Source organism: Colletotrichum scovillei (genome assembly GCF_011075155.1).
Source record: "Colletotrichum scovillei strain TJNH1 chromosome Unknown Contig00001, whole genome shotgun sequence".
Lineage (NCBI taxonomy): Eukaryota > Fungi > Ascomycota > Sordariomycetes > Glomerellales > Glomerellaceae > Colletotrichum > Colletotrichum scovillei.
Window position 1 is genome coordinate 4,171,635 of NW_023336259.1, and position 13,674 is coordinate 4,185,308.

General features: G+C 53.0%; 4 protein-coding genes across 4 annotated transcripts; all 4 read right to left on the reverse strand.

Annotated features, from left to right (window-relative positions):
- Positions 1-1,765: 1,765 nt before the first annotated feature.
- HER10_EVM0003946 (ABC transporter) lies at positions 1,766-4,696 on the reverse strand. The gene is made up of 3 exons (XM_035473607.1): positions 3,606-4,696; positions 2,373-3,514; positions 1,766-2,314 (listed from the first exon to the last, which is right to left on the reverse strand). Exons 1-3 carry the CDS (start codon positions 4,170-4,172, stop codon positions 2,188-2,190), a joined length of 1,836 nt encoding a protein of 611 aa, XP_035338227.1. The 5' UTR covers positions 4,173-4,696; the 3' UTR covers positions 1,766-2,187.
- A 709-nt stretch (positions 4,697-5,405) lies between these two features.
- On the reverse strand, positions 5,406-6,962 carry HER10_EVM0005725 (uncharacterized protein). The gene is made up of 2 exons (XM_035475330.1): positions 6,051-6,962; positions 5,406-5,955 (listed from the first exon to the last, which is right to left on the reverse strand). Exons 1-2 carry the CDS (start codon positions 6,575-6,577, stop codon positions 5,697-5,699), a joined length of 786 nt encoding a protein of 261 aa, XP_035338377.1. The 5' UTR covers positions 6,578-6,962; the 3' UTR covers positions 5,406-5,696.
- A 442-nt stretch (positions 6,963-7,404) lies between these two features.
- On the reverse strand, positions 7,405-9,380 carry HER10_EVM0008126 (uncharacterized protein). The gene is made up of 3 exons (XM_035477659.1): positions 8,613-9,380; positions 8,317-8,546; positions 7,405-8,259 (listed from the first exon to the last, which is right to left on the reverse strand). The coding sequence occupies exons 1-3, from the start codon at positions 8,871-8,873 to the stop codon at positions 7,623-7,625; spliced, it is 1,128 nt and encodes a 375-aa protein (XP_035338627.1). The 5' UTR covers positions 8,874-9,380; the 3' UTR covers positions 7,405-7,622.
- A 702-nt stretch (positions 9,381-10,082) lies between these two features.
- On the reverse strand, positions 10,083-11,067 carry HER10_EVM0003564 (uncharacterized protein). Its single transcript, XM_035482929.1, has 2 exons — positions 10,930-11,067; positions 10,083-10,809 (listed from the first exon to the last, which is right to left on the reverse strand). The coding sequence occupies exons 1-2, from the start codon at positions 11,047-11,049 to the stop codon at positions 10,336-10,338; spliced, it is 594 nt and encodes a 197-aa protein (XP_035338193.1). The 5' UTR covers positions 11,050-11,067; the 3' UTR covers positions 10,083-10,335.
- Between the last annotated feature and the right edge of the window lie 2,607 nt (positions 11,068-13,674).

The following is a 13,674-nucleotide window of genomic DNA, read 5'->3' on the forward strand; positions in this document are numbered from 1 at the left end:
GTCCAGACGACTTGTTCCCCTATGTATCTTCCAGCGCATCTCTCACCCGAAAATACAGCCCAGCACTTCGTCTACCAGTGAGGCATTTCAGCCGCCTTCCCCGTCCCACGCTTCGGCTGCTCTGGGCCACCACCCTCTGCCCTGACCAAGTCACCCAACACCTCGTTGTTCCCGTTGTTTTCAGACGCCAGACGCTGGAAGACTGTAAAACACGACCAGCGGCCAGCGGAAATGCAAGATATGCACCGCAAAATAGCAGATCAACTCCGCAGTCCTGGGAAGGAGACAGCCTGGAAGATGAGCCTGGGGCATAGAAAGCAGTGAGATACCGATTTGTACTTGCTGCTGACACATCTCCCCCAAAGAGTATCGGCTCACACAAAAACCTTCTGGGAATGGCCTCAATTTCGCCCACATGATCAGAAATCACCATCACCTCGGCAATCAGGATGCGAAAAAACAAAATCATCCTATTCAGTGACGGCGCAGAAGAGAAATTGATCTTTCGCAAAGTTCCATCTTGTGGAAATACCTTAGTATCTCATCCCTTCTATGCAACCAAGATACCTCATACAACCATTGCCAGAGGTTCTGGACCGAACCGCGTGGTGTGCACCGGCGATAATCGCCCCCCCTATCGTGGACGGCGTAGGTACCTCATGATGGATCACGAAGTGGGTTTCCCAGCGACTTCTCAAGTTCCCACCCTCCGAAACCCGCTGCAGCGTCAGCCCCCAATCGAAAACAAATTGAACCTTTTTTTCCCACTTTCCCCCCGTCAGTCCTTTGAATTCAGGGTCAAACCTATCCTCCCCTTCTTTTCCCCCGTCCCCTCCTATCTCATTCTCGCGACCACGATGTTGGACTCAATTATCAATCACGTCCCCCTTCAGAGATTATCTCTAACGAACCATTAAGAAAGAGACATCTACCGGCAATGCCAGAGACAAGGTAGCCTCTGTGCCTGGAAGTACCCAAAAAGCCAACAACACGGTAAAGGTAATTAGGGGACTGGGAACATGGGCATCCATGGTCCATCCTAATAGAAATTGTTAGCGCATCGCACCCTCAGCAATGTAATCAGCAAATTCGACCCCAATTCCATCACGCATGCAAATTCTCCCGCCTCTCCGGCGGACGAAAGCCTGTGACCATTCCATTCTCCTGTCGACCATCCTCTATGCTGGTCAACTTCTCTCTGAACATCTGATGCGTCTATGCAGAAAAGTGATCACTACATCTTCACCACTCTGAACAGCAAAAGCTCATCACGCAGACTCCCACCCAACGAGCCAACAACGCCAACCCCGTCTTCGCTTACCTCATCCCACGCGTTCCCCGGATACCTGATTGGCTGCCCCTGGTTCAGAAACACCCAGCTCCGATCTAGCCGTTGTACCCGGGTCAGAGCTCCCGTGGGATTTTGATCACGTGCAGTCTTCGCCTTTCGTTCATCTTGCTCTCCAACTCCTACTCTATGATTCGCGAGCTTTTGCAGCCTCGTATGCCATATCCTTGAAGCATGCATGTCTTGACCTTTCTCCCTCTATTGTCACCATAACTGAGGCACGGTAATAGTATCTCTTAGGTGAAATCTGGAAGGGGAAAAAAAAGAGAAAGAAATTTAATTTGACCCGTAAATAGCAATCTACTTAATTCAAGGCGTCTACAATCGCCAGTTCATCCCACTCGATCCTATAGCCTCGCACTATCGACCACAGTATGCAACACATCACAATCATCTCAAGATCAAATGCTTCCTAAGTTGCTCAAATCAATGGCTCATGGCCTCTATTGTCCTCGTCATCTACACAAAGACGATGAAAAACAAGGGGAAAAAAAAAATTCGCAGCTGCAGATATCTATCTATCCCATGCCGTGCCAGCAGCCGCCCTAATGGATGCTGATAATGTCTTCCCTCGATGCCGTCCCATGCCCGCTTCAATCTCTTTTCCCACCGTTTCCGCCGTCTCGAGGGAGGGAACGAAGGGGGGTATAGGTTGTCCGTTTCCCTTATTTCCGCAGCAGCCCATCCGGCCTGGTCGTGACGGTCATGGCGGTACTTTTTCTTCATAAAAGTCATGAACAAACACTTTTTTGTTCTATTTTCCTCCCGGGGAGAAAGAAACCATACGCTGAAGAGGGAGATGCATCCGAAACGAAAAATGTCTCGCCACCGATACTGTTTTAGACAGCGCCGGCAGAAACCATCTTCTTGCGAAGGTAGTTCTTGTACGCTCCGATGGAGTCGCCCCAAGGCTTGATGGTCCGGTCCTCGCACACGAGAATCTGCTTGGCAATCTTGTCAAGAAGTCTATGGAAGAGTTAGTATCGAGTACATCTAAACGCGCAAGTAGAGGGTAGACTCTTACCTGAAGTCGTGGGAGACGACGATGACACCACCGGAAAAGGCGTTGATGGCCTCGGCCAGAGAGTCAATGGTGGGAATATCCAAACCGTTGGTAGGCTCGTCGAGCAACAGCATGTTGGGGGACTCAATGGCGAGGAGGGCGAAGACGATACGGGACTTCTGTCCGTCGGACAGGGTGCCGATCAGGGAGGTCTGGGCCTCACCGGTCAGACCGTAGCGGCCGAGCTGCTGGCGCCAGTACTGGTAGTCCTGGGACTTCTCTGCGTACTTCTCACGGACGAAGTCCAGGGCGGACTTGGTCAAGTCGAGCTGCTCAGCGCTGTGCTGGGAGTACAGACCAAGCTTCAAGTGGGTGTGGCGGGTGACGGAACCGGCGGTGGGAGAGAGCTTGCCGGTCATTAGGCGCAGCAGGGTAGACTTGCCAACACCGTTGGGTCCGACGAGGGCGGTACGGGAGTCCATGTCGAAACCGAGATCGATGTTGCGGTACAGGTCGTCCTTGGGGTCGCCAGAGTAGGAGAAGGTAACGTCGTCGAACGACAGGACGGGAGGGGGAAGCTTCTCGACGTCGGCGAAACGGAAGGTGAAGACCTTGTCGGGAATGACGGGCTGGATGAAACCGTCGGCCTCCATCTTGTCGAGAATCTTCTGACGAGACTTTGCCTGTCTAACCAAGTTGGCGTAGGTACCGGCGCTGGCAATGAACTTCTTGATGTGCACAATTTCGTCCTGCTGCTTCTGGTACGCCTTCATCTGGTTCGTCTCCTGTTCGGTACGGGTTCTGTCGTAGATGTCGTAGTTACCTCCGTAGTAGAGAAGCTGCTTGCCACGCATGTCGATCATGTTGGTGCAGACACCGTTGAGGAAATCCATGGAGTGGGAAACGAGGACCAAGGTACGGTCCCACTTCTTGAGGTACTCCTCAAGCCACACACAGGCCTCGAGATCCAAATGGGCAGTGGGGTCGTCGAGCAACAGCAGCGAGGGCTTGACGAACAGAGCCTTGGCAAGGGCGACACGCATTCTCCAGCCACCAGACATGTCCTTTGTCTTCTTGTGGATGGTGACCTTGTTGAAACCCAGACCCGTCAGGATAAGGGAGGCGCGGGTAGAGAAGGTAGAGGGGTCCATCTTCTCCATGTGCTACGAGGCTGTTAGATCATGATCGGTTTCTAAAGGTCCAGGCCTAGGCTTTCAGGTCTAGGAAAGGAAGGGAAGCGGGGAGGGAACATACCTCGTACAGGTCCATAAGGACAGGGGACTCGGGACCCTCGTCCTCGAGGATCTTCTCGGCCAACTTGTCGAGACGCTCCATCTCGCGCTCGGCCTCTGTGACGACCCATTCAAGGGCACCGAGGTCGGTGGGAGGAGCACCCTCGTTCAACAGGTAGATATCGACGTGCTCGGGAACGGGGAACTCGCGGGCGGCAATGGCCTTGAGAAGAGTGGACTTTCCGCAACCGTTCTCTCCCAGGAGACCGTATCGGCGTCCGTAGGTCAACTCGAGGGTGGTATCGTTGAAGAGGACGCGGCCGTGGAAGACGAGGGAGGCACTGGTGATCTTGACGTCTCTGCTAGCCTGGGTGGAGGCCAGGACACCGGTGGTGACACGGTCAGAAATGCCGTGCTTGTCCATCTGGTCGGCGAGGCGCTTGATCTCTTCCGAGTCATTGTTGGCGGCGACCTCATCACCGTTGACCGATGAGGCAGTCGTGCTGACATTCTTAGAGCCCTTCTTCTTATCGAGCTTGCCCTCGGCGGCCTTCTTGGCGAGTCTCTTCTCCTTGGATGAGGAAACCATGATGACGGTGGTTTGTGGTTGATGGCGGGGTTATTTTTTTTTCCCTCTAAGCGATGGCGGGGAACCTGTGGTCGCCCAAAAAGAAGACTGAGAAAAAAAAAGGAGGGGGAAAAAAGGCTACGAAGAAGACCTTTTTGTGTGTCCTAGTGATGCGTCGACGACCGTAAAAGTGTCACGCAGGTATCAAGTCGGCGATGAAGTCGACTGGGAGAGAGAGGAGAGTTGGGAGGATGAGGCGTGTAGGAGAAAAGAAAAAATTCGAAAGGTTGACGTCTGGCGGCAGGATGACCACACACACACAGAGAAAGAGACAAAGAGCGGCGGTGCGAAACACACACCCACCACCCCTCGCAGGCTGGAGAAAGGATGATTTTAGGTGGGGAGGGGCAACTGGACACACCTCACAGGCTCACACCCAGCACACAGCGCAGCCCACGCTGAGAGCGGGCAGTCCGCTGGGTACATGCTGCGGCCAGGCTCCATGTTCGCAGAGTTGGTACCTTAGTGGGGCAAACGACCTCAAAATTTTGAAAAAAGCTGATAAGCGATAGGGTAGCGAGGCGATAAGGCACCAATAAATGCAAAATGCATCTCCCGTGCACCGTGCTCTCTCTGCTCTTGCCCACCTCAGGAAACAGGTGTGATGCAAGCACGAGTAAGCGGTACGTACCCCGACCGCCTTCTCCGTCCTCCATTGACTCCCGGGCAGTGACTCTTGCGGCAAGAAGGAGGACCTTTTCTTCCTGCCTTCCTCATGGTCTCAATGTGCCGGGTATTTTTCCTTACCATTTCATGCAGATGCTACATTGGTCCCAATGCCTTACCTAAGATTGTGTCTTGGTCATTCACTTGCAGTTCGCGGCCACCTATCACGCGGTGTCTCTTGGGAATAACTTGCATGGTTCACGAAGAATTGGGCACCTATCCCCTCGCACCTATTTCTTATCTAATCGTAATCATTCCCTGGAACTGAGGGTGGAAATTGGAAAGCTGTCCCGCCCAAGACCCTCAAAGACCCTCAAAAAGAGACCCTCCTCAAGGCTCCGAGACCCAGCCTGACGCCACTGTGCAGCGACACGGAGCCGCGGGGCTTGACGTCACGCGTCACGTGCTAGTCCGCCTGACTTGATTGGCAGGGCCGAAACACGAGACTGCCAGCACTGGACCGGCTGGTCAGGGGCAGGAAGAAGCTGAAGATGAGATGTTGATGCTTTTTTACTATTTTCCATTATTTGCTGCTAAATGACTGCCATACCTACTCCATATATCCCTGGGTATCAATCCAGCTGTTGTTAAAATCAAATGGCGCTTGTTTCTGCGATGATCCTGCGGAGGATCCAGTGTTCCTTCTATCAATCCTTTCCGTTATAGTTAGGTAAAGTAATATGAATGGTGCTTCTCGAGCATCCATTCTTGATGAGTTCGAAAAAATACTCAAGTCTTTTAATCCGACTTGAGCCTCTGTCTTGTTTCAGAAAGCCAACGTCGTGGCTTGTATGTGTGTTTGTAAATGGCCGGTCCTCTTCAAAACCTCGCCTGTCGACTGCTATAGTCTCGAGCAACAGTAACTGTCCCGTCTGCTCCGGGCACGAAGCGAACATAGTGGTTCGCAAAATAAGATAGAAGCAGCTTCCGCGGCGAGAACATCTCCCACGGCGTTGATGGCGGCACGGGCACCATCTCGCACAGCTCGCCCCTCGGAATGAAGACGACGTCTGAGTAGTGCCGTCGCACATTGTCCACCTCGACAATGGCGAATATGAAGAGCGCAAAGTGGATCATCCTGCGAGTCTGTTGTTAGCCACCACTCTCAAACTCAAAAAGGGGGCCCATATCTCCAGGCTCAAGCCAGAGAGGCGGCAATTGGGAAAGACATACGTCAAGACAAACATGAAGAAAATTACCGCCGCCATGGTATGCGTCTGCCGCGCATCAACAAACCCCAAGGACCCGCCCCCATTCTGATAATACAACCAATTCGAAATCACAATCCCCATAAACGCCGCCGTCGGCACCCAAATCAGCAAATGCGCAGCCACATGCGCACCGGGCTTGCCCCAACTGAACTTTGTACTCCGCGGCAGCCTCGTCGGATCGTTATTCGTCCACCGGAACCCGCGATCGCGCACCAGCATCGCGCCTACATCGCCCGCGCTCCACAGCAGCGCCAGGACCGCCGTGGGACACCCGAAAGACCAGTTGTCGTGGATGAAGGCGTCGTCTTCCTTTTGCGATGCGAGCGAGGCCAGGATGATGACGGCGTTGAGCATGGAGGCGAGGCGGAGGAGGAGGGTGGTGCGGTACATTGACCGGTTGTAGGGGATCGCGGTGAGGAAGTCGCCGTGGCGCTGGCCCGTGTCGGGCGGGAGGGTCGTGATGTCTGGGTGGAGCGGCGTGTTGTCCATTTTGATAGAGTATTCTCGGAGGCGGAGAGGTAGGTCTGCATCGCTGGTGATCGTCTAGGTCCTCCCCTTGGCCCCTTGGCGAGGGGAGGGGGTGTGTTTCTTCTCGTCTCTTCGGAGCCCGCGGGATGGGCGATTCTTTGGGGGGGATGATCGCGTTGTCTATGATGGGATTGCCATTGAGGCTGTGGGTGATGCTCAAAGGTGAAAGTGTCGGAAGAGTGTCGTCTAGATGGCGAACAGAAGAAATCTCGAATGGCGCTCGGCTTGTTGTTCTGAGGTAGAGGGGCTGGATTACGCGGCGAGGTCGGCAGTGAGGAGAATGAGTGTCGGCGGCGGCATGTTCAGGTCGCATGCGTTTTGGACCGGGGATGGAAATCGAACGGCGGACGACAAGCAACTCGGGGGCCGATGTTCGAACCCTGGGAAAAGATCAGAGGGCACCAACAGGGGGGGCTACAGTACGTACCTCAGTACACTAGGTACCTTACCGTGATCCTTCGGGTACACTACCTCACACTACAGCGCACTACAGGGGGCACTCATTCCCCAAAGTCCATCCATCCGTGGTACCGTAGCCAGTCAGATCTCTGTATTGTGGGCTCCCAGTGGGTCTGAGGCTCGTGTCGCAGGCCCTGGGTTCGGCCTGTCACGGCGCGACGAGCCCCTGACAGCCTGAGTGTTGGCGACGAGCTAGTGCTGCGCCCTGCTTTGCGCTCAAGGACTGGCACTTTTGATCGACGCCCTCTGAATTGAAATGCCCGAGAATTTGGGACTTGAGTAACTTCGATTTTCATCTTGGACTTTAATTATGACGCGAATTTCATGATCTTCCCATTGAAGGCTGACTTGGAGATGAATTCGAATGAGAAGAATGAATTAAAAGAATACCGTGAGATACTCGTTCCCAAATGAGACTGTTCTATTCAGTCATGAAGTACCCCCAAACGCCGTCCCACCATCATGAAAATGCTACACATGAAATGAGTGTGAAATACACTCAAATGAGGTATCCTCAAGTAAGGTATACAGATGCCACAGCAGACGATCAGATAGACCTCGTCCTGCCGGCACTCCCTCCCCTCGAAGACTCCCCCATCACCACCGGCATCTGCGTCATATTCACCCTATACTTGCCCTCCCTCGCGCTCGCATCAGCTGGCGTCATACCAGTCACGCTCGTGGCAAACTTGAAATCCACATCCCCCGGCAAAATAAGCTGAGGCTGCGCGTCACCCCGTCTCATCCGCTCCAGCTCCTCCGCAGAAGGCTCATAGTCCGCCGGCGGGGGCCGCATATTCGGCCGGAGATGCCGGTCCCGACTATCACCACTCGCCGGAATCGTCCGCGACGGGATACCTGCGCCGGGTAAAGGTTTTCGCTTGATAGATGACGCCGACGATGGGGACTGGTCGCCGGGCCGATCGGGTAATGGCGGAGGCATCTCTTCTTGGAGTTGTGCAAAGTGGTGCCGTAGGGAGTTGCTGAGCGGGCTCTGCGGCGAGCGTGGGAAGGATTGGGCGCGTGTGGATGGGGATTTCCAGGTAGGTAGTTTTGGAAAGGGTTTGGCGACGACGTAGACTGTTTGGCCCGTTTCTGGGATGTACATCACGCGCGGCCTGCGCCGGCGGATCTCGCGGCTGCGTTCTATACAGGCGCGGATGAAGAGTGCCATGTGGATTGTTCTAGAGGGTGTGTCAATCTCGCAAGATGAGGGAAGGGCGAGAGGAAAGTATACTTACGCGCTGAGAAGCATAAAGATACACATTACGAGAGCGAGGTTCAGCGGGTTATTTCCTATCTGGTCATCCTCTTGGATGCCAAGCTGGAAAGCCAGCCAACCTCCGCCAATGTAGCCAAGGATGGAGATGATGAGTTCAAGGCCAATGTGAGCCTTTGGCGTGATGCCGCGTCCGTGGCGGGCGCAGATGGTGAGGAACTCGCCCAAATCCCACATAAACGATGGTAAAGCCTAAAGTTTTCGTCTCATGATGAGCTTACTGCTGTATGAGATGAAAGGACAAGTGACAGAACTTACTCCTGGCAGACACAGCCAAGGCCAGACACTATAGTTATCCCACGGCGGGTACCCATACCAGGCCATCATGATGATGAGGATGATGGCGCATAGCAGCGTCCCAACCAGACGGGTCACGATCTTGCAGACTTCCCATCGTCGGTCGCCCTGGTTCATCCACCGCACGTTGGCCGGGTCGATGGAGGCCGTCGGCGACGTAGGCTTGACGCCGTCCCCATCCGACGCGAGGGACTCGAGCTGGTACGACTCGGGCGCACTCATCGTGTGTCTACCGTAGGACGAGCATGGGTGGGATGTGTGTGTCCACGTCGCCTATCCTCCACCCTTTACGTCGTCGTTGCTGCTGGTGTCGAATTTTCGTTGATCAATGAGTGAGGTGTAGTTCCACAGTCGACGTTCCCAGCTCCCGTGTCTCGGTTTCCCTGCTTTTCCGGGGCATCGGCAGCTCAACCACCCGCTGAATAATAGCAGAGACGTAGGTAAGAGGCGCTGAAGGAGAAAAAGAACAAGCTTCTTTGCGGTAAGGTTTGGCGTTCTTGTCCTGACTCGTCCCGTAACAAGGGGTGGGCGGCGTCAACGGCTGCGCCTCTTATGGCACGTTCTCGGGTGAAAATGCCGAGTCTGATGTCTCCAGCGAGCAGCAGGCCAAGACTTGAGAAGGCGTTGGACGGAAGAAATATGGAAAGTAGGTCTGATGTTGGAATAAGACTCGGATCAGCCCTTGTCGCACCTTTCTTCCATCGTTTCGATGGAAAATTCCATCGTCTCCAGCAGTGGGAAAATTCCCCGGAGAAGGGAACGGCGCGGCATCATGCAGTTAATTAGCACTGACAGATTTAGGCAACCGTATTCTCGACGGCTCCACTCGCCTTTCGGGGGCCGACCGAATCCGTCCCTCACTCACTCACTAACAACTGTCACCCGTTGCTGGACTCAACAAAGTTTAATACGCCATATTCGGGAATATTCGTTGACATGAACGGAAAACGGGCTCATGACGCTTCTCATGAATTTCGGGACGGGATCAACTGTATTTCACACAATTTCCATGATGTGCAGGTCAGGAACACTCACTCACTCATATATCTCACTCAAGTAGTACTCACAGCTCATTCATGGTGTATAACCATCTTCACCGACTGGCCCCTACCGGTAGTGAAGCGGCCGTTACCACCATTTATCAAATGACCAAAGAAATGATGCAAATCGAAGCTGACTTGATCTACGAAGCAAGAACATGCGATAAACCACCAAAAATGCAAAAGTATTGGACACTGTGGGAATTGAACCCACGACCTTTCACAAAGGCGCGTTCCTGTTGGAAGTGCGAAGCGAAAATCATACCCCTAGACCAAGCGCCCGATTCTGATGACAAAGAAGGTTTCAAGCCGGCTCAAGAAGCTCCGCGATTTTTTCGCGCGAATTCTTCGTCTCGAGCGCGCTCGTGTGCGCCCAAAAGGGCCCGGATGCTCGAGAGAAAAGTGATGGTGTAATCGCTGGTCGAATTCGTGTTAGCAGGAGGTTTTGCGGAATTGTTTGTGACCATGGGTGGTGTAGAGTCTCAAGGCATCGTCAACCTCTTTTCAATTTGATAATCTCCTGACAATTCTCATCAATCACATGATTCGGAAAGATTTTGTTATTCCATCCATGCCCATAATCAGGTTATCAAACAACAGTATTCATACAGAGATCATTAATCATACGCTGTATCAAACACATCCTACGCCTGAACATCGCTCTTCAACTTCTCGTACACCGTCTCTCCCCCAACCTCAGTCTGCCGGGGCCCAGCATCCCTTCCAGCCTTAGTCTGGCTCTTCAGCAGCCCCTGCTCCGCCACACGCCCAGGGTCATTCTCGCTACCGACCTCGGCGTTGAAAGCAGCCTGCACTCCGTCTTTGGTGTTCGCCGTGTCGAAGCCCTCGGTGATGTTCTTCCCGTGTGGCCCGTTGGGGTCGCGGTTGTATTGGTTGTTCACATATGTCGGCGCTGCGGCGGCCTGATCGGGGATCGATGCGGCGCTAGACCCGGGAGCACCGCCGGTGCCGGTTCGGGAAGAAGCGGTGGCGGTGTCGACGTTGCGGTTGGAGGCGAATTCGCCGCCTTGGTTGGCGGACTCGGCTGCGAGGGAGCCGGCGGGGACGGGACCGGTTGCTTCGGATCGAGTGGGACGGACGTCGGCGCTGGGCTCAACCTATGGTTTGTGTTAGAGTTTGGGGTTCCGAGAAAAGGTTGTTGAAAATAGGCTTGCGTGACTCCAGGGATGTCAAGACATACCTTGGCGCCAGCACTAGGTGCCTTGTACTGAGCAGACATTTTGATAGGGTACTGTGGTGGTTGCTTCGAGTAAAGATTCTAGGGAACAATGTTTCGCTGGGACACAAGTCGTCTTCAATGTTTTGAATGTAGCTTTGAGAGTTGATTGTCTTTCCATTTCTTCATCTCATCGAGGTTCTAAAGCTGCCATTTAAACATCTTTCGAGCCCATGACATCATGTTGAGCTCTTCTCGCATCAACTCAAGCCGGAGATAAACCTCCTGTCAGACACGCCGCACCCACAGTGGGATGACTTCAGATCCCCACAACATCACCCGCAAAACAACAGCATGTCGTGGAATGGCCGCCAAATTACATCATACGGTCGCCCTGTTCTCCTCTCAACTGCACACATCGGTGATCGATATGACTGAACAACAGGATAAGTCGTAATCGTGACAGTTTTGAAACCTCGAATCGTCGACTGCAATCTCATCGGAATACAGTTGATCGATTTGGGCCGATGCCTCGGTGGAGACCGGTGGGCACGCCGACGCGAGCTGGAGAACTTCAGTCAAGATGACGAGCACTGCCCTTCCCACGGCTATCAAGTGCCAGATTTCTGATGAAATATCTAGAGTATTCCATCGCATATGGCAATACTTTTTTCCAAATCTCATTTTATTTGTGACAATCATTCTGTGTGTCTAGGTCGTCACTCACCCGAACGCTATCTCATCGAAGAATCAGTGGTATCATGGCTTCTTTGATAAGATCAACCTCACGATGATTGGGTTTTTGGGTTGAGATTTCCTTTCCAGACTCGCAGTTGATCGACTGTATAGCGCTCGTTGAAATGTCAAGGTATAAGCGGGCTTTTCACAACGACACGTCTATGGACTTTGATCGGCAACTCACATGATTTTCTAGATCTGTAGCGGTTTCGAAAAGGCAGTCACCTATGTGCCGGAAATAAATGGACGTACACGCATCCATTCTGTGTGGACTTGGCTGGATTATTTCTCAAGAGCCCTGACCTTCCTGAAGGGCTTGCCGTGGACGCGGAACAGCTACATTATCCGGCCAGGCAAGGCTTCGTCGAGTTTCTTGATACGGAGACCATGGATACCGCGGAACGGAATACAGTCGATACTCTTTCAAGGTAAGCTCTAAGCCCTACTAAAAATATAATTGGTTCTATCACTGACATCCACCACACTCATCACTCCTTGGCAAGCGCTGTGGTTCTTCATCACGGTAATGGACCGCATCAGGAATAGACAGCCATCATTGCTCTAGAACTGACGGCTCTATCGTTCACTTTCGCCATGGTTGCGATATTTGGTTGCTGGTACCCGAAGTCGGCGGTCCTATCCCCGGTATATTGAAACCAAAGTCTTGAACGAGGGGCAAGTGAATTTGGACCAGATCCGAAGCCACCCCAGATCTCATGTGAGTGCCCCTAATTCACCCCAGTGTCGATGAGAATCAGCTGACTGAAGTTTCATAGACACATCCATAGCTTCCAACGACATGGCACTGTACGCCACTCGACGATATCATCTCGCGCATCTTTTGCGTAGACGCATACTGGTTCTTCTTCAACAGGCTGGGTGACATGATGCATCTTCACCCCTGCGGACGACCTATCAAGCCGAAAAGGATCCTTCCATGACGGTACATGTATCCTTGTTTGTGATTATCCTATACATTCAGATTTTGGGGTTCTATGTTTCTTGCCGGCTTTACTTCTATGGGGAGACTTTGTCTCGCTCCGGGAGTAACAAATTGGGATACGCTTGACTGGTAACCGGTTTCTCCCATTCATCGGGGAGACGTGGCAAGCGGTAGTATGGCCACAAGTAGACATGAGAACATAGTCATAAGAGATAGATTTCTTGGTCTCACCGAGTCCATCTTGAGTCAAGTCACTACATGAAATCAAATGAGGGACATATCCGGTAGGCTCTGCCTGGGTGAAGAGGGGTAGCTCACCGAAGCGCCAAGGTGACCTATTCAGGCAACTCTAACAGTCCTTCTCGGCCGGTAAACCCGGTGTGTCAAAGTGGGCGTTAGCGTCGCCGTCCGTGACCTGACAGACGCGCCGAAAATGGGGCAATTTTCTCCGTCGTCCATTGAGAAAAGCGCCGAGTCCTTCCTTAGTGACGCAATGGGGTAATCTTGGCCCGTCACTCCACCAAAGCTCCAGTTCCCTCCACGATTGCCCCCTCGTGCCCCTCATCGCCTTTCATGCTAAAGTGATCCAGCTCGACGATAGCTATATAAAGCTGTCAAGCTCACGACATTTTCTTTGAGTCTGTCGTACGAAGAAAGCTCACAGTTTCTCAGACTCATTATACAGTGTAATAAGAACCCATAAGAGACAAGATGGCAGCAGGCAAGACATTCAACGTTGGAATCATTGGATATGGGTAAGTGAGACGGTCTCTCAGACCATGTCATCCTTGATAAGACCCCCCCTTGCATGCTTTCGGAATAGACTCACTCTCGGCGCGACTCACCGAAGACGCCCACGTGCTGACCGACCATCCACAGACTATCCGCCAAGGTCTTCCACATCCCTTTTATCAACCTCACACCTCAGTTCAAGTTGCACAGCATCGTCCAACGGAAGCCCACAGCCTCCTCCTCAGCACCAAATGACTACCCTGAGCTGAAGCACCACACCTCCCTGGAGCCCATGCTTCAGGACCCCGATGTTGACATCATCAACATCCTCACACCGCCCAACACTCACTTCAGCTTCTCCAAGCAGGCCCTGCAGGCCGGCAAGCACGTTCT

Coding starts and splice junctions, on each gene's coding strand:
- HER10_EVM0003946 (XM_035473607.1), bottom strand. CDS start 4,172: ATGGTTTCCTCATCCAAGGAGAAGAGACTCGCCAAGAAGGCCGCCGAG. Junction 3,515..3,605: donor TCCTTATGGACCTGTACGAG/GTATGTTCCCTC, acceptor ACAGCCTCGTAG/CACATGGAGAAGATGGACCC. Junction 2,315..2,372: donor GTCGTCTCCCACGACTTCAG/GTAAGAGTCTAC, acceptor ACTCTTCCATAG/ACTTCTTGACAAGATTGCCA.
- HER10_EVM0005725 (XM_035475330.1), bottom strand. CDS start 6,577: ATGGACAACACGCCGCTCCACCCAGACATCACGACCCTCCCGCCCGAC. Junction 5,956..6,050: donor TTCTTCATGTTTGTCTTGAC/GTATGTCTTTCC, acceptor ACAGACTCGCAG/GATGATCCACTTTGCGCTCT.
- HER10_EVM0008126 (XM_035477659.1), bottom strand. CDS start 8,873: ATGAGTGCGCCCGAGTCGTACCAGCTCGAGTCCCTCGCGTCGGATGGG. Junction 8,547..8,612: donor CTTGGCTGTGTCTGCCAGGA/GTAAGTTCTGTC, acceptor CGAAAACTTTAG/GCTTTACCATCGTTTATGTG. Junction 8,260..8,316: donor ATCTTTATGCTTCTCAGCGC/GTAAGTATACTT, acceptor CACACCCTCTAG/AACAATCCACATGGCACTCT.
- HER10_EVM0003564 (XM_035482929.1), bottom strand. CDS start 11,049: ATGGAAAGACAATCAACTCTCAAAGCTACATTCAAAACATTGAAGACG. Junction 10,810..10,929: donor CCACAGTACCCTATCAAAAT/GTCTGCTCAGTA, acceptor CACAAACCATAG/GTTGAGCCCAGCGCCGACGT.